Here is a 20,034-nt window from a genome sequence, read left to right on the forward strand (position 1 = left end):
CAACTATGAACAAATTCCTATGCACACTGCACATATCTTATTTTGAAGTATAAAAACAAAACGGGAACAAATACAATCACACTGCCGCATGTGGCCCACAGGCCATAGTTCGAGGACCCCTGCCAGTTGTGGGACACAATAACCACTAGTCAAACGTGGCTGAAATGAGGCCAGGAGGGCCTGAGATGTTTAGCCAGTAAAATACACTTAGGATGCCTGGGCGTGGTGGCTCAGGCCTATAATCCTAGCACTCTGGGAGGCCCAGAAGAGTGGATTTTTTGAGCTCAGAAGTTCAAGACCAGCCTGAGCAAGAGCAAGAGCAAGACCCCATCTCTACTAAAAATAAAGAATTAGGCGTAGTGGGTGGGCATCTGTAGTCCCGGCTACTCAGTAGGCTTAGGAGAAGGATGGCTTGAGCCCATGAATTTGAGTTTGTGTGAGCTATGACACGGAACTCCAAAGAAAAAAAAAAACGCAGATTACATAGGATTTCAAAGTCTTTGAAAAGAGTCAAATCAAGAATACAAAATACTTCATTAATAACTTCCATATTAAAAAATAAATAAAAAATAGCTTTCATATATTATAGGTTGAAATGTTTTTGATAAATTGGGTTAAATAAGATATAATATTATAAATTACTAGCACCGGTTACTTTTTACGTTTTTAACTGGAAATTTTTCCATTGCAACTTTTTTTTTTCCTCCCCATTGCAATTTTCAATGGGGCTTACATTTTATTTCTGTTGGACAGCACAGTTCTAAGCCTTAGTTACCTCCTTGGTGAAATGAGGATAACATCCACCTCCAGCAGTTATTGTAAGGATCAATCGAATTAAAACCCATAAACGCTCAGCATACAGTTGCTGTTAGGAAACCAAAGGGCAGCTATCAAGGCAGGCGCTAGCGCAAGAGACCGAAAAGTGGTTGCAGCCGCCGTCGGGGGGAGCGGGGGAAACATGCCTCCTCCTCTCGCTCGCAGAGCAGACGCTGGAATTATTACCCCCACCCCCGGAAACCCAGGGCGCCGCAGTCTGCAGCGCGGCCAGCGAAGGCAGCCGGGAGCCGGCGTCTGCGCCTTCCCTCAAACCGGTTTCACTGAGCAGAGTTGGGGTACGGTGAGGAGGAACCCCGAAACCACGCCTGGCGGGCGGCCTCCTAGGAGAAAAACCAGACAGGCCAAAAGGACAGCCCGCGGACACGGCAAGAAGATGGCTCGACTCTCCGGGTCTCAGCCTCGGCGGCCCCACCTACCTGCCGCGCGGAGTCCCCGAATGCCGCCGCGGCCGCAGCTCCCGACGCTGACACTTCTCCCTCCACACGGCCCTCTGGGTCCGGGTCCATCGTTGAGGCCGCCACAGGGCTGCTGGGGCTGGCAAGACAGAGGGTAATGGTCGATAAGTTCACTGCCATCCTCCGCCTCCCCTCCCAGTCGCTGGCGAAGCCCGGCTACCGGGAAGTGAGACTCACCGGCAGCGCCCGTCTCGCGCCGCAGGGAGAGCTACCCGACCGCCGGGAGGGGTGGGGCAGGGCTGTGGCCCGGGAGGGGCGGGGCCGCGGGGGTCGGCTGGGGGCGGGGCCTGCCTGAGGGGCGGGGCCCGGCTCTGCACACAGCTAGTCGGCTGACTGCGGCCCGAACGGTACACGGGGCGGGGCCTCGTGGTACACCGCTTCCGGCCAGATTGGTATCCGGAGCCCGCTGAGCCACCTCTAGCCACCACCTGTGACGTCATGCACTGGACCTGTACCTGAAGCTGGGCGGAGATCCCCGAGCAGCCTCTGCGCAGCTGCGCCCAGCGCAGTCTCCCTCCCAAACTTGGGTTTCTGTGCTTGTAAAAGGAGAACAGCTGCGCAGTGTGCTTTAAAGGCTACTGGTGAAACGTGGCTGCTGCAAGTGGCTCGTGCTATACGTTACGTTCCTAACATGGATGACAGTCTGGCAGAATACCCTCGAAATAAGAGCTCCATGGGTGATTTTTGCTTACACTTCCCTGACGTGCTCGAATGTAACTGTGGAAGAAGTGATACGACTTCAGTGAATATTTTGTTACAGGCCGCGCGCGTGTGTAAAGGGGGTATCTCAGATTTGTTCCGTTTTTGTCAGTGTTCAACCATATTTCAAAAATTATCACTGCAGCAGTTACTGTTTGACTTTATTTTGTGTGTGTGTGTGGCTTTTGGCGGAGGCTGGGTTTAGAACCCGCTACCTCCAGCATATGGGACCGGCACCCTACTCCTTGAGCCACAGGTGCTGCCCTGTTTGACTTTAAACAAACGAATTAGAGCATCTCCAGGTAAATGGTGTTTTATTGTTTTAACATGAAAGTCTTCACAAGTGGGTCAAAAATGAAATATACATTATTTCAGCTACAAGATGCCTTTATCTGACACTTTAAATTCCTTTTTCATGTCAGACTCAAATCAGAAATGTTCCTTCAAGTTTTATGACCTACTACATGTTATTGCGCATGGCACCAACACGCCCAACACCCTGACGGCCTTAAATATTCTCTCTTCTGAGCAAAAGTTCTTTTCCCTTACCCTCTAATATTGTTGAAACTGTAAGAATCTAAAAGCAAAACCATCTATACCTTAACTGGCTAGAAATCCATAATGCTCTGTATTTGTATAACAAAATCAAGCTAGGATGCTGCTGAAGTAAATAGATTAGTAACAAGATCAGGCTCTGTATGGTGGCTTTAACAAGGGGTTGAGACAGTCCAAAACAGCAAAACTAAATTCTGCAATAAATTGAAAACAAAAATAAAGAGTCAATTGTTAAAGACGTCATGAATGGGCCTTCATAAACAACAGCTCTACACTATATAAATTCAAAATCTCTTCCCTCTTACTGGCAAGAAAGGCAATCAACAATTTTATTATTAAAAATTTGTGGAATGTTTATAAATGCATGATTTTATTTTCCAAATTGGCAATTAAACATAAATTTTCACTGCTGAAGCAGAACATCCTTTTAGTTTACAAGTCTGTATCTTAGTTTACTGAAAATTCAAAATGCAAGTTATATTTCAACATGAAATGGAACTATTTCCTAAAAATATATTTTTAACACAAACATGCAGTTGAAGAGCAGTTTACTATAGATCAACAACTCAAAGGAACATAAAAGAATAGAAATTCTAATGCTTTATTTTTGGCATTTACATTTTTGTCATTATTTCAAAACTGTTAGAGCTCCACTAAAAGTAGGCAACAAAGCAACATGTCAAACTTTTTTTTCTTTCGCTTTATAATGTAAGTTGTATTGTAGCACTATGACAAAAAGTGAATTTAAGTATTACAATTTATATTCTTAAAAACATAATTATGGCCTAAATTTATCATGAAACATATAGAGCTAAAAGGAAAATTTAAATCTACCCATTTCTATGGAAGGCTAAGAAAATAAATCTGAATAAAATTTGTTAACCAGGAATGTGCATCAAATAAACAAGACATGCTTATGGTTTTAACATTGCTCTGTGTGTGTGTGTGTATATGTGTGTGTATAGAGATATTATATATCTATACACGTCTAGAGAGAGGGAGACAATACTTTTCAGATTATCTTATCCTTCAAAGAGGAAAATATATTTTCATTAAAAATGATACACAAGAAAAAAAAGTGATAAAAATGCATTTTAGGTTGATTCTAAGTGGAAAGATTTTAAAAAGAAATTATTAAGACTACTCCGTTGCCCTGAGTAAAGTGCCACAGCATCATCATAGCTCACAGCAACTTCAATTTCTTGGGCTCAAGAGATCCTCTTGCCTCCCAAGTAGCTGCGATCACAGGTGACCAGCCCACATGCCCTACTAGTTTTCCTATTTTTAGTAGAGGTGGGGGGGTCTCGCTCTAGCTCAGGCTGGTCTTGAACTAAGCTCAAGCAATCAACCTGCTTTAGCCTTCCAGAGTGCTAGGATTACAGACATGAGCCACCGGCCCACCCATCCTTTTTTTTAAGTACATTAAGAAGGAAAGAAGGAAAGTGCAGAAAATCAAGGGACACATCAACTTACGAGTTCACTCCTACCTGCTATCAAATGGCATGTGCAGAATTGAGAGTATGTACCCATAATAGATTTTCCAAGCTCAGAAAGTACGGGGCCATGATGATATCCAGTAATAGTTCCTATCATTTAGGGAGAGGGAGGTCACTATGGAGCAAGTTACCCTTTCTATTTATAAAAACATATAAAGTGGGCAGTGCCTGTGGCCCAAGGAGTAGGGCACCAGCCCCATATACCAGAGGTGGTGGGTTCAAACCTGCCCTGGCCAAAAACTGCAAAAAAAATAAAATAAAAAATAGAAACAAGCAAGCATGATTCCTGAAATAGGAAAACATGTATATATTATATGTCCTCACTTGATGTACATATGGGACATCTGTGGAATAAGGCTTATAAAACCTTAGCATATCTAGCTTTCTTTTTTGATAATCTCACTCGGTAGAAAGCCATGCCATCATAGCTCACGGTAACCTCAAACTCATGGGCTCACGTGATCTTCTTGCCTCAGCCTCCAAAGTAGCTGGGACCACAGGCACCTGCCACAATGCCCAGCTAGTTCTATAAGATGGGGTCTCACTTTGGCTCAGACTGATCTCGAACTCTGGGCCTCCCGGAGTGGTAAGATTACAGGCGTGAGCCACCATGCCCGACCATCCTATGTGTATCTTACTTGCTGCTTGTTTCAGGTCCGACTGCCACATTTCAAGCATATCTTGCTTAAGAAAAACAGATCACAGTCATAGCTGCCTTCCCCTGAGTAGGAAAAGCTTGTATGTGGCAGTGTCAGAGGAGCCTCAAGGCCCAACCAGGAATATCTTAGTGTCATCATCATCTCAATTATCCATCTTATAACCAAGATCTACTGAGCAATTTCTTTTTTTTTTTTTTATTGTTGGGGATTCATTGAGGGAACAATAAGCCAGTTACACTGATTGCAATTGTTAGGTAAAGTCCCTCTTGCAATCATGTACTGAGCAATTTCTTTGCTGTTTTTCCATTTATGATTCAACCTTTTAACCCAAATGAAACTAAAGCATATGCTATTAAAATGATTTCGAATGAAGAGAGAAAATAAGGGAACTGCAAAAAATAACATATGCATGCCAAAATTATAAGAATTTTTGTGGCAGTCAACACCACATTAATAAAAGGGAAAGTACCAGAACTATCAGGTTACAACATGTATTTTTACTTCTAAAGAATCAAAAAGTTACCTTATACTCAATATGCCCATATTATAGGTAAGAGGGCTTAAGGTGTTAGGTGAGCAACTACTCAACACAACACAAATAAATGTTATCATCCCCTCCTGGCAAAGTGTAGGGGGAAAACTATTACAGCAAACTTCACATCCCATTTATTAACTACTTTACAAAAATAACAAGCCACAGGCTACATAGCTGATCTAGAGGTAAAGTTTAAATTAATCTCCCAGCATTTGAAATGTAATCACATCATTCCTGTTAACTCATGGCTCAAAAGCAAGAAGCATTGGGTTCAAGATGGATGCAACACCTTAACGTCCAGAACATTGTCACTGGGATTTGGAGCAGAATTTGGAAGATAATGACTCAATTTCTGATCGAAGGAATGCCAGTGATAAAGAGAATCTCTAGATTTGGGCTGTGATGATGGCTTTCTGGTTTTGGATGTAATTATTTACTGGGTTTTATTAATAAACATTTCTATGTTTTGAGAAAGGTCAATAATTATTTACATTAAATTATTTATAACTATGATTCTCACTGACATAGTTGTTTTTATTAGAGCTCATTCAAATACTTTGGCTGCTCTCTCTATTTAAATATTAAAATACTTTCTTTTACCGTATATACAAGCATAACTTGAAATCCTTTCACAAATTTAAAAACTTTTTTCCATTTTTCACTGAAATATTTGCTTATATATTTTTATGTAGTAGAGCAACCTATAAAAGAAATTCATTCAAATTTATGGTTCACCTTGTAGATCTCCTAAATGCACTGAAAAAAGGTATTACTGTATCAATTTAACTTTTTACATTAATATGCATGACATAGGACTTTAGCGCCAGTAAATTTCCTGGTTTTGTTGCCACCAATTTATCAGTTATCATTTATAACTGTTATCATTTATAAATTTATCATTTATAACTGATAAATTTTTTTGGTTAGTTATGTGACATCATATTCAAGGTTAGTGCATTATTACTATATATCAGAACTTAGGACTTCCTTTCACACTGTAATATGTTTATTTGAACAAAATAATAGTCTGAGTTAACACATTTATTACATGATAAAAAACCACTTTTTATCCAAAAAAAATCCTCCATAAAACTGCAATACATTGTGCATGTATATAGCATTATATTTTATATGCCAGCAAATATACTTTGAGAACAATGACATCACATTTAAATTAATTGCCCTTTCTTCATTTTGTACTTTGATATTTCTAAATTTGTTTTTGTTTTATAATTACATAAGCACTGTAAGCTTAAGGCAGTGGTTCTCAACCTTCTTTTTTTTTTTTTTTTTTTTTTTTTTTTGTAGAGACAGAGTCTCACTGTACCACCCTCGGGTAGAGTGCCGTGGCGTCACACCGCTCACAGCAACCTCTAACTCTTGGGCTTACGCGATTCTCTTGCCTCAGCCTCCCGAGCAGCTGGGACTACAGGCGCCCGCCACAACGCCCCGCTATTTTTTGGTTGCAGTTTGGCCGGGGCTGGGTTTGAACCCGCCACCCTCGGCATATGGGGCTGGCGCCCTACTCGCTGAGCCACAGGCGCCGCCCGGTTCTCAACCTTCTTAATGCCACGACCCTTTAATACAGTTGCTCATGTTGTGGTGACCCCCAACCATAAATTATTTTTGTTGCTACTTAATAACTGTTAGTTTTTTTTACTGTTACAAATCATAATGCATATATCTGATATGTATTTAGGTGACCCCTGTGAAAGAGTCGTTCGATCCCCAAAGGGGTCACAACCCACAGGTTGAGAATCGCTGGCTTAAGGAGAGCTATACCTCGTTTTTTGTTTGTTATGTATGTAAGAAACAATAAAATTCAGGAAAATTTTATTGTGGCATGATTATTAGAGCTAGCTGATGGTTGAAGTTGGGAAATTTATCAGCTATCAGAAAGTTAAGAAATCTTTTTTTTTGAGATAAGAGTCTTGCTCTGTCTCCTGGGCTAGTAATACAGTGGTGTCATCACAACTCACTGCAACATCATGCAACATCAAACTCCTCGGCTCAAGCAATTCTCTTGCTTAAGCCTCCCTAGTAGCTGGGAATACAGGTGTATACCATCATGTCTGGCTAATTTTTCTGCTTTTTCTAGGGACAGGGTCTCACTCTTGATTAGGCTAGTCTCAAATGCCTGAACTCAAGCAATCTTCCTGACTTGGCCTCCCGAAGTGCTGGAATTATAGGTGTGAGCCACCATGCCAAGCCATGAAATGAATTTTTATTTATTTATTTATTTTGAGACAGTGTGTTATTTTGGCACCTTTGGTAGAGTGCTGTGGTGTCAGCTCACAGCAACCTCAAACTCTTGGGCTCAAGTGATTCTCTTGCCCCAGCCTCCCAAGTCGCTGGGACTACAAGTGCCCACCAAAACACCCATTATTTTTAGAGACAGGGTCTCCCTCTTGCTTAGACTGGTCTTAAACTCCTGAGCTCAAGCAATTCACCTGTCTTGGCCTTCCAGAGTGCCAAGATTATAGGCATTAGCCACCATACCTGGCCCATGAAATGAATGTTAATAATAGTGAAGAACAAAAGGAAATTTGTTCAGATTATTAAAGGATTTGATTTTGGTATATAGTACTTAACGCTGTCAAACATCAGCACCTTGACAAAAACTGTGAGAACTGAAAGACAGCTTGTATAACTAAAGGTACCAGTTTAAAATCAGGATTTTAGAGAACATATCCGACTCTCTCATTTTAACAGAAAAAGATAGAGAAATGTTAGCTGAACTAGGTAACCAGGTATCCTGGACCATTAGTTGTCCTTTGCCACTGTTATTTATTCATTTGTTCATTTATTTATTTAGACAGGTCTAGCTAAATTGCTAAAGCTGGAATGCAGTGGCAGTTCATCAGCACTACAGCCTCAAACGCCTGGACTCAAGAATCCTCTCACCTCAGTCTCCTAAGTGGCTGAGACTACAGGTGTGGGTGACTGTGCTATTCTTACCATTGTGATTTTTACTTCTGGAAAATAGAATTCAAATCAGACACAAAAACATTTAACACTATCATTGAAGCCATAAAGTTTATTATGGCCAAGGGTCTCATTTTCCTTTTCTTTTCAAAATGCAAATTGATACCCGAGAATAGAAAACAACAAAAAAAAGGTGTACCCAGAAAAGGTGGTATGCATCAGTTTAATTAGAAACTACTTTAGAGGACATTATTTTCTCTATCGCCAAGTTTCTATGGCTGAACTTCGTTATAACATTCCACAGAACATACGATACATCATTTTTATATGTTATACAATGTTCTACTGTTATTCTAGACTTTAGCTTATGAAAAAACTATTGGGATATAAAATCTTAGCCCAAGTAAACAAGAAAATCAGTTACATTCTTTATGCAATTATTTTTTTAAAGATACTTTGGCTTACATAAGACCTTTCCTAAACACTTGAGTCATAAAAAATTAATACCATAAAAACTAGCTATTTCTTTTCTCCTATGACTACAAAACAATGCTTTGCTGAAGATTAGTTCATCCTAATTCAAACACATTATTACAGCATACCTATTATCTTCATGATGTCAAATTGAATAATCATCCATAATTAATTAATTTCAATTAATTCCATAATTTATTTAAAAGAAATTGTTGTAAATGAACTATGTAGCAATCCAAAGTAACCAATAACCAGACAGGGTCTCACTCTGTCACCCAAGCTACAGTGCAGTGGTACAATTATATTTCACTGTAACCTGGAACTCTTAGGCTCATGATCCTCCTGCCTCAGCCTCCAGGATAGCTAGGTACTACCATGCCCAGCTAATTTTTAAATTTTTTTTTTTTAGAGATGGGGTCTTGCTATGTTGCCCAGCCTTATCCTAAACTCCTGACATCAAACAATCCTCCTACTTCTCCCTCCTAAAGTGCTGGGATTACAGGCATCAGTATGTCCACCCATCTCATTATTTTTAATATGTAATATTAACAGCCTAATACAGGCATTTGCAATTATTATCATCCAAACATATCAAGTTTTTCGAGTTGATTTTTGGTATGTAAGAAACATAACAAAAATGGCTTTAAAAATAATCAAAGATTGACAACAAGGCTTCAAAAATAGGTAAAAAATACAAGTTATATACAAAACATATACTGTGACTATAACCAAATTCACAATTTCAATTTCAATGGCAGAGCTAAGGTTTCCTATGGCAAAATTATGTTAATTATTCTAAGTTAAACAAAAGTTCCTAATACTTACAGTTAAGTTATTCTACCATATTTCCATTAAAGGTATATTTCCAGGCATAGCTTTAAATTATATGTACCTATTGGCTTTTCTGTTGACTTTTTTATGTGATACACTGATCATTTTAAACCATAAAGAAAGTTAACAGTCCCTTAACTTATAACCACTTTGAAGTTTATTTTACAGCACTTTTATTGAGACACCATAGAACTACTGACCAGGATTTGTTTACAAATGTAATGCTTGGCCTTTGAGACAATTAAAAACCTTTAAGTACTAAAATTTTACATCATGATTTGTTTAACTTAAGAAGTGTTATAATGGTGAAAACAGAAGAAAATCTAAAGCAAAAATATAATGATTTCCACAAAAACCATACATTCCTCCCTTATATTAAAGGGAGGGAGAGAAGAAGAAAAGGAGGGAATAGAAAGGGAAAAAGGGATAAGAAGAAAAAGGGTAAGAAAAGCAAGAAAAATACTCTTTTCCCCCCAATTTGCAAAAAAGAAGGGAAACTCTGAGGTCTCAGCAAATAATGTAATCAACCGAGTCAGTCTATATTAAGGCATCTTCTTTACATATTATTGAATCCCATCATGCCTTTCATATTGCCAGCAGCACCCTGTTGAAACTGCCTCATCATTGACTGAAGGCCTGCCATACCACCTAGAGTGAAAGTAGAGTTAAAAACATATAATTAGTAAGAACGTCAACATTTATTACTTTTGCCTAATAAGTACTTTAACTTCTGAAAAATACTGGGATCTGATTACAAGTTAGTCATCAGCCTTAAAAAACATACCAACTAAAAATTTCTATTATCACCAGTATCCTTACCTGTAAAAGAGAATGAACCACCTACCTCATTGACTTATTATGATCTCAGAAATAGGACCTGTCACATAGTCAATAAATCTACAAAACTTTTTTTTGGCAAGTCCAAAAGAGTCTTACAGAAAAAAAAAACAAAAACCAATGTTGGGGGGATTTCATTAGACATACAGAAAGAATTCACCATTTATTAAACATCTGCTACATGCCCTAGAATTTTGCTAAATGCTTTCATATGTATTAGCTTATTTAGCTGTCACAATTTCCTGATAAGATATCTTCTATGATTTTACAGAAGGGGAAAGTGAGCTTCAAACAGTTCAAGGGATTTTTCAGAGGTTACTAAGTCAAAGTGGAATTAAGGTTCAAATCCTTACATAATTTCAAAATCCCATCCTTAAAAATACTCAGGTTATAAAAATAGGGCAAAAGGTTACTAGAACAAGCATAAACAAAAGATTAGTTTGTTCAAAAATCACATGAGTAAATCACTTCATCATGCATGTACACACACACACATATCACAGGTGACAGCAGTAGTGAATAAAACCCCACCTAATACAGCACTATTGAGACCATTAAACGTAAGATTCAGGAGACTGTTTCCTTCAAATCATACATCTTTATCTTTGTGGTATCACAACAGATGACTTATTAAAACTCGGCCCTCAGAGATTAAACTGTATATTAGCAAGTGGCAACAACATGGTATTTACCCATGTGATGAAGAACTCTAGGATCCATCATTTTGGCCATTTGTTGATTCAGTTTTGCCATCTGAGACTGGCTGACATTCTTAGACATGTCACCACCTGGAAAAAGAAAAACATCTTAAGTTCGCATAGGAAGTAATATAATTCAGGTATAATGCAAAGTTCAATCAACCGAATATCCACAAAAAAAAAATCACAATCTTAACACTCTAATATAATTACTTCTATTTTTACGTACTCCGTTCTAATCTTCATCACATTTTTTTAGACAGAATCTCAGTCTGTCACCCTGGGTAGAGTGTCGTGGCACCATAGCTCACAGAAACCTCAAACTCTTGGGGGCTCAAGTGATCTCTTGCCTCAGCCTCCCAAGTAGCCAGGACCATAGGTGCCTGCCACAACACCCAGCTAATTTTTCTAGTTTTAGTAAAGATGGGGTCTCACTCTTGCTTAGGCTGGTCTCCCAAACTCAAGCGATCCTCCTATCTTGGCCTCCCAGAGTGCTAGGATTATAGGCACAAGCCACCATGCCTGGCCTCCATTACATATTTTTGAAGAACAAATGAAATTCTACATAAAGAAACATTTAAAAGATTATCCTAACATGATGATTTTTGCTAGTATTTTTAATTATACCTGTGAATAAGCAACTATTAGAACTGTTAGCCCAGTAGTTCTTCACAGTAAGCTCTAACAACAATTGCTTAATAGTGATATAGGGGAGTGCCGAACAAAAACCTGAGTTTATAGATATGAGTTACTAGGAAAGAGACAGGATGACTAATAAATGTGAAAGAATGAGTCCAAGAGAATTTGAAGATTTGTATATATCTAAGATGTTTTTTTAAAAATAAATAAAAGGCTGGGCAAGGTGGCTCATGCCTGTAATCTTGGCACTCTGGGAGGCCAAGGCAGGAGAATCACTTGCACACTTAAAGTCAGGAAATCAAGACCAGCCTAAGCAAGAGCAAGACCAAGACCTTGTCTTTGCTAAAAATAGAAAAATTAGCTGGTTGTCATGCCACATGCCTATAGGGAGTATGAGGCAGGAGGATCTCTTGAGCCAAGGAAATCTGAGCACTGAGCTAGGCTGATACCACTGCTCTCTACTAGGAATGACAGAGTGAGGCTCTTTTGAGAAAAAAAAAAAAAAAGAAAAGAAACCGATACTGATATAGAAATGGATGACCAGCCTAACTGTCCAATAAAGAGGCGCCACAGCTGGGCTTAGTAGTTTACAACTGTCTGTAATCTTAGCCCTCTGAGAGGCCAAGGAGGGAGGATTGATTAAGCTAAGGAATTCAAGACCAGCCAGAGCAAGAGCAAGATCCTCTCTCTATTAGGAAAACAGAAAAAAAGAGGCATTACATTAAACAAAGATATATGCATAACTGGAATAGTAGTTGTTAGTGGTTAAAAATTACATTTTGAAGAATATTTGAAAACACGGAAAAATAGTTGTGATATATCAACAGTCATATCCACTATTATTTGCAATAAGAGCCAATGGATTCTCTAGGGAATGAAGGTAATATAGTTTTTCTTATTCTTCTTTATATTCTTGAAATTTTCTATAATATTTAGGGGCAAGACACGATTGGCTCAGTCCGTAGGGCGCCGGCCCCATATGCCGAGGGTGGCAGGTTCAAACCCGGCCCCGGCCAAACTGCAACCAAAAAATAGCTGGGCGTTATGGCGGGCACCTGTAGTCCCAGCTACTCGGGAGGCTGAGGCAAGAGAATTACTTAAGCCCAGGAGTTGGAGGTTGCTGTGAGCTGTGTGATGCCACGGCACTCTACCGAGGGCCATAAAGTAAGACTCTGTCTCTCCAAAAAAAAAAAAAAGAGGGACTTTACCTAACAAATGCAATCAGTATAACCTGGTTTCTTGTACCCTCAATGAATACCCAACAATAAAAAAATTTCTTTTTCTATAATATGTATTACATGTTCATAAAAATAAAATCATTAAATTTGCTTTTTAAAAATATTAATGTTTATTACCTGAATCTGAAAACAGATATATTACAGGTCACATTATAAATGCTGAAAATATTTGAATATAACCTGAAATTCAGTAGTGAAATCGAGTATTGGCAGTACTCTCTGACCTTAATTTTTTTTTTTTTTTTGTGGTTTATTTTTGGCCGGGGCTGGGTTTGAGCCCGCCACCTCCAGCATATGGGACCGGTGCCCTACTCCTTGAGCCACAGGCGCCACCCTGACCTTAATATTTAGATTTTCAACTTCCTTCTTACTTTTCAATCTAATAATGAGCTTATTTTTCTTACCTTTGAAAAGTCCTTTGATACCTCCCATCTTTTTTACCATCTGTGCAAACTTGGTATATTGTGTCAAAAGTTCTTGAACATCTCTCGTTGACACACCTGATCCTCTTGCTACTCTTTGGATTCTTCCTGGTTGCTTACTAAAAACCTTGGCACCATCTGTACTGTCCAGTTCTGTAGACAACGAAAAATTACTTTCACTTACATATAATTAAAATTCATCATGGAAGCAGTTATGTGCAAATGGGCAATATATAACTTCATGAACTTAGCAGATTTTTTAAAAAGAGATAACTTTTTTTTATATTATGAAATATCTTACATACAGAAAAACAAATATAATAAATGGCCCGACAACCACACAAATTTAACAAATGTTATCATTTTCCATATTTGCTTTTGATTTTTTTTTTTTTTTTTGTGGAGACAGTGTCTCACTTTATGGCCCTCGGTAGTGCCGTGGCCTCACACAGCTCATAGCAACCTCCAACTCCTGGGCTTAAGCGATTCTCTTGCCTCAGCCTCCCGAGTACCTGGGACTACAGGCGCCTGCCACAACGCCCGGCTATTTTTTGGTTGCAGTTCAGCCAGGGCTGGGTTTGAACCCGCCACCCTTGGTATATGGGGCCGGCGCCCTATGGACTGAGCCACAGGCGCCGCCCTGCTTTTGATTTTTTAAAAATTAAACATAAGGGCCAAGCACAGTGGTTCACCCTTATAATGCCAGTACTTTTGGGATACCTAAGTGGGAGGATTGCTTGAGCCCTGGAGTTTAAGACCAGCCTGGACAACACAGGGAGACCCTGTCTCTGTGAAAAATAGAAAAATTAGCTGGGTGTAGTGGCATGTGCATCTGTAGTCCCAGTGTCACAATGTTGCCCAGGCTGGTCTCCAACTCTGGGCTTCAAGTGATTACCCCAACTTTGGCCTCACAAAGTGGTGGGATTACAGGCAAGTGCCACTGCACCTGGCCTGAAAAAGACAAAATCTTAACTTGGGTTACTATGAAAACCTAGAGTTCAGGAAAGAGAGAACTGCAAAAAATAAACAATAAATCAGGTAGAAATTACAGAACAGATATGGCTGAATTAGTCAAAGAAAATGAACAGAATGATAAACAGAGGCTAAGAAGAGAACCCTGGAGCACATATTCAATTTAAGAGGTGGGTTAAGAAAACAATTAGCAAAGGAGACCGAGGAGGAGTAAATAGAAAGGTAAGGAGGGTCGAAAGCGTGAAGATCGAAAAATGGAAACCAAGGAAAAAAGGTTTAACAATATCTAATATTACAAAGGTCAAGACTGAAAGGTATCCACTGGAGAAGAGCAGGAGGAAGTTATTAGAGACCTTTGTGTGCTCTAAGAGAAAAGGTGGGGACAGAAGTCAAACTTCAGTGGTTTGAGAATAATATAAACTGTTCTTTAAAAAAGCCAGACTGAAAAAGACACAGAGTAAAAGCTAGGGGAAAGGTAAGGACAAGAAAATACGAACTTAAGAATGTTCATATGCTAATGCAGAAATAAAATCAGCAGATAAGGAAAGACTGAAGCTCCAGGAAAGAATTTACGGATGAGAGAGAGGTCCTTGAAAATGCATGAAAAAGATACACATGGTTTGTGCTTGTCACAATCTTGTAGGTAAATTAGTCAAAGGTTGAGGGAATTCAATGCCAAATTTTCCTTGTAAATGAGGTCAGATGTCAAGCTGGGAAAGTAGTAGCGGAGAATGCCTAAAAAAGGTGGTAGGCCGGGCACAGTGGCTTATGCCTGAAATAACAGCATTCTGGGAGGCCGAGGCCATTGGAATGCCTGAGCTCACAGGTTCAAGACCAGTCTGAGTCAGAGTGAGACCTCGTCTCTAAAAAAGTAGCTGGACGCTGTGGTGGACACCTATAGTCCCAACTACTCTGGAGGCTGAGGCAAGAGAATCCACTTGAGCCCAAGAGTTTGAGGTTGCTGTGAGCTGTGCACCACTGCCCTCTACCAAGGGCGACAAAGTGAGATTGTGTCCCCCACCGCCTCCCCCCCCAAAAAAAACAGAAAAAAAGTGGTAAATGTACTGTACCTACTGGACAGTAAGAGAAAGGGTACAAAATATCTAAGGAAAAAAAGTAAAGGGGTCCTGGGCTAGAAATGCTAACAGGCTAAAAACCAGGTTTCCCTGGAAGTACAGGAGTCAGTTATAATATAGACACACTGTATTTCATTAGACTTCACAGATACTGTATTTTTTTATTTTTTTTTTTTTGTAGAGACAGAGTCTCACTGTACCGCCCTCGGGTAGAGTGCTATGATGTCACAGCTCACAGCAACCTCTAACTCTTAGGCTTACGCTCCTGAGAAGCTAGGACTATAGGCACCTGCCACACGCCCAGCTATTTTTTTGTTGTAGTTTGGCCAAATTTAAAGTTCGCAGCAATCTTCTGTTGGGCAAGTCTATCAGCATAAATTTTCTAACAGCATGTGCTCACTGTCTCTCTGTGTCATATTTTGATAATTCTCATAATATTTCAAGCTTTTTCATTATTAGTATATCTGTTATGGTGATCTGTGATCAGTGACATTAGATATTACTATTGCAATTGTTTTGGGGCACCATGAACCCTGCCCATATAATCAATAAGACAACAAACAATCGATAAACATGTTTTAACTGCTGTACCGACCAGCCATTCCCCCTTCACTGTCTCTCTCTTTGGGTCTCCCTATTCCCTGAGACACAACAATATTGAAATTAGGGCACTTAATAACCCTATAATGACCTCTGAGTGTTCAAGTGAAAAGAAGAATCTCATGTCCCTCATTTTAAATCTTGTTATAAATGATTAAGCTTGGCAGCGCCTGTGGCTCAGTAGGTAAAGCGCTGGCCCTATATACCGTGGGTGGTAGGTTCAAACCCAGCCCCGACCAAACTGCAACAAAAAAATAGCCAGGCGTTGTGGTGGGCGCTGGTAGTTCCAGCTTCTTGGGAGGCTGAGGCAAGAGAATCACCTAAGCCCAGGAGTTGGAGGTTGCTGTGAGCTGTGACGCCATGGCACTCTACCAAGGGCAATAAAGTGAGACTCTGTCTCTAAAAAAATAAATAAATAAAAATAAAATAAATGATTAAGCTTACTAAGAAAGGTATATGTGTATCGAAAGCTAAGACAGGCTGAAAGCTAGGCCTCTTGCACTGAACAATTAGCCAAGTTACGAATGCAAGGGAAAAATTCTTAAAGAAAATTAAAAGTGCTACTCCAGGGCGGCACCTGTGGCTCAAAGGAGTAGGGCGCCAGCCTCATATGCCTGAGGTGGCGGGTTAAAACCCAGCCCTGGCCAAAAACTGCAAAAAAAAAAGTGCTACTCCAGTGAACACACAAATGATAAGAAAATAAAACAGCCTTATTGATTGCTTGTCTGGAGAAAGTCTGAGTGGTCTAGACAGAAGATCAAACCAGCCACAACATTCCCTTAAGCAAAAACCTAATCCAAAGCAAAGCCCCAACTCTCTTCAATTCTATGAAGGCTGAGAGAGGTAAAGAAACTGCAGATGGGGCAGCGCCTGTGGCTCAAGGAGTAGGGCGCCAATCCCATATGCCGGAGGTGGCGGGTTCAAACCCAGCCCCGGACAAAAAACCACAAAAAAAAAAAAAAGAAAGAAACTGCAGATGAAATGTTAGAAAGTGGCAGATGTGGTTCATGATGTTTAAGTACAGAAATCGTCTCTATTACATAAAAGTGCAAGGTGAAGCAGCAAGTTCTAATACAGAAGTTACAGCAAGTTATCCACAAAATCTAGCTGAGATCATTGATGAAGGTGGTTACAATAAATAACAGGTTTTCTATGGAGACAAAAGACCCTTCTGGTGGAAGTAAATATCATCTTGGACTTTCATAGCTAGAAAGATGTCACTGCCTGATTTCAATGCTTTAAAGGACAGGCTGACGCTCTTCTTAAGAGCTAATGCAGGTGGTAACATTAAGTTGAAGGCAGTTCTCATTTACCTTTCAAAAAATCCTAGGGCCCTTAAGAATTATGTGAAATATACTCTGCCTGCCTGTCACTAGGGCCCCTTACAAAGCTGCCCACTTGAAGCATGAGCAGTTCCAGAGATACTTGGAGTAGTCAGGGTGCTGGACATGCTGACCTAGGTATTGGTTGCTTTCTTTACACAAAGAACTAGAAAAACCTAATAGTGCTTTGGAGTTTTTGAAGCTACCCCAGAAAATCCAGAAACAGAGCTGCTTCATCTAGAATTGGCAGTAATGAAAGAGAAATATGAAACTGCCATAAAAGAAAATAAAAAACTGAAAGCAAAGGTACTCAGTAGGAACCACCTCAAGAGGAGAAGCGTGCTGAAGAGGATGCTTCTCAGTTGAAAAGATACTGGAAAATGGATTTATAGGACTTGAAAAGTTTGTATAGTATATAATCTTTTCTGAAAAGATGCTACAGAATTCTTTTTTTTTTTTTTTTGAGACAGAGCCTCAAGCTGTCACCCTGCGTAGAGTGCCGTGGCATCACAGGTCATAGCAACCTCTAACTCCTGGGCTCAAGCGATTCTCCTGTCTCCCAAGTAGCTAGGACTACAGGTGCCTGCCACAATGCCCAGCTGTTTTTTGGTTGCAGCCATCATTGTCATTTGGCGGGCCTGGACTGGATTCGAACCTGCCAGCTCAGATGTATATGGCTGGTGCCTTAGCCACTTGAGCCACAGGCGCCAAGCCCAGAATTCTTTTAATATGTTAAATTCACCTATCACACTCTGTTATAAACACGTATACTTAAAATCACCAACAAAAACTCAATATAATTTTCTTTTTTTTTTTTTTTTTTTCCTGAGAAAAGCCTTGTTTATTCAGCCTCCCTAGATAGTAAATTGATTCCCACAGTGGACTTTCTTTTTTTTTTTTTTTGGATTTTTTTTTTTTTTTTTATTGTTGGGGATTCATTGAGGGTACAATAAGCCAGTTACACTGATTGCAATTGTTAGGTAAAGTCCCTCTTGCAATCATGTCTTGCCCCCATAAAATGTGACACACACTAAGGCCCCACCCTCCTCCCTCCATCCCTCTTTCTGCTTCCCCCCTCATAACCTTAATTGTCATTAATTGCCCTCATATCAAGATTGAGTACATAGGATTCATGCTTCTCCATTCTTGTGATGCTTTACTAAGAATAATGTCTTCCACTTCCATCCAGGTTAATACGAAGGATGTAAAGTCTCCATTTTTTTTAATGGCTGAATAGTATTCCATGGTATACATATACCACAGCTTGTTAATCCATTCCTGGCTTGGTGGGCATTTAGGCTGTTTCCACATTTTGGCAATGGTAAATTGAGCTGCAATAAACAGTCTAGTACAAGTGTCCTTATGATAAAAGGATTTTTTTCCTTCTGGGTAGATGCCCAGTAATGGGATTGCAGGATCGAATGGGAGGTCTAGGTTGAGTGCTTTGAGGTTTCTCCATACTTCCTTCCAGAAAGGTTGTACTAGTTTGCAGTCCCACCAGCAGTGTAAAAGTGTTCCCTTCTCTCCACATCCACGCCAGCATCTGCAGTTTTGAGATTTTGTGATGTGGGCCATTCTCACTGGGGTTAGATGATATCTCAGGGTTGTTTTGATTTGCATTTCTCTAATATATAGAGATGATGAACATTTTTTCATGTGTTTGTTAGCCATTCGTCTGTCGTCTTTAGAGAAAGTTCTATTCATGTCTCTTGCCCATTGATATAAGGGATTGTTGGCTTTTTTCATGTGGATTAATTAGAGTTCTCTATAGATCCTGGTTATCAAGCTTTTGTCTGATTGAAAATATGCAAATATCCTTTCCCATTGTGTAGGTTGTCTCTTTGCTTTGGTTATTGTCTCCTTAGCTGTACAGAAGCTTTTCAGTTTAATGAGGTCCCATTTGTTTATTTTTGTTGTTGTTGCCATTGCCATGGCAGTCTTCTTCATGAAGTCTTCCCCCAGGCCAATATCTTCCAGTGTTTTTCCTATGCTTTCTTTGAGGATTTTTATTGTTTCATGCCTTAAATTTAAGTCCTTTATCCATCTTGAATCAATTTTTGTGAGTGGGGAAAGGTGTGGGTCCAGTTTCAGTCTTTTACATGTAGACATCCAGTTCTCCCAACACCATTTATTGAATAGGGAGTCTTTCCCCCAAGGTAAGTTCTTGTTTGGTTTATCAAAGATTAGGTGGTTGTAAGATGTTAGTTTCATTTCTTGGTGTTCAATTCGATTCCAAGTGTCTATGTCTCTGTTTTTGTGCCAGTACCATGCTGTCTTGAGCACTATGGCTTTGTAGTACAGACTAAAATCTGGTATGCTGATGCCCCCAGCTTTATTTTTGTTACTAAGAACTGCCTTAGCTATACGGGGTTTTTTCCGGTTCCATACAAAACGCAGAATCATTTTTTCCAAATCTTGAAAGTACGATGTAGGTACTTTGATAGGAATGGCATTGAATAGGTAGATTGCTTTGGGAAGTATAGACATTTTAACAATGTTGATTCTTCCCATCCATGAGCATGGTATGTTCTTCCATTTGTTAATATCCTCTGCTATTTCCTTTCTGAGGATTTCATAGTTTTCTTTATAGAGGTCCTTCACCTCCTTCGTTAGGTATATTCCTAGGTATTTCATTTTCTTTGAAACTATGGTGAAGGGAGTTGTGTCCTTAATTAGCTTCTCATCTTGACTGTTATTGGTGTATACAAAGGCTACTGACTTGTGGACATTGATTTTATATCCTGAAACATTACTGTATTTTCTG

General features: G+C 39.6%; 1 protein-coding gene and 1 pseudogene across 4 annotated transcripts in view; one reads left to right on the forward strand and one right to left on the reverse strand.

The window, feature by feature from the left end:
• LOC128587930 (signal recognition particle 54 kDa protein) overlaps positions 1 to 20,034 on the reverse strand; it is a 78,939-nt gene that overhangs the window by 28,246 nt on the left and 30,659 nt on the right. For 2 of the 4 annotated variants that reach the window (XM_053594447.1, XM_053594448.1), the window contains 3 exons: positions 13,283 to 13,453; positions 10,996 to 11,091; positions 9,601 to 10,114 (listed from right to left, as the gene is read on the reverse strand). In XM_053594447.1, the coding sequence (XP_053450422.1) occupies positions 10,023 to 10,114; positions 10,996 to 11,091; positions 13,283 to 13,453 (359 nt within the window). In that variant the 3' untranslated portion in view covers positions 9,601 to 10,022. Of the gene's footprint in view, positions 1 to 1,253; positions 1,372 to 1,469; positions 1,736 to 9,600; positions 10,115 to 10,995; positions 11,092 to 13,282; positions 13,454 to 20,034 lie in introns of those variants that run through there. The other 2 variants (XM_053594450.1, XM_053594449.1) reach the window with 2 other exon arrangements.
• On the forward strand, positions 14,527 to 17,662 carry LOC128587646 (c-Myc-binding protein-like; annotated as a pseudogene).

This window comes from Nycticebus coucang, chromosome 6 (assembly GCF_027406575.1).
Source record: "Nycticebus coucang isolate mNycCou1 chromosome 6, mNycCou1.pri, whole genome shotgun sequence".
NCBI classification, from domain to species: Eukaryota; Metazoa; Chordata; class Mammalia; order Primates; family Lorisidae; genus Nycticebus; species Nycticebus coucang.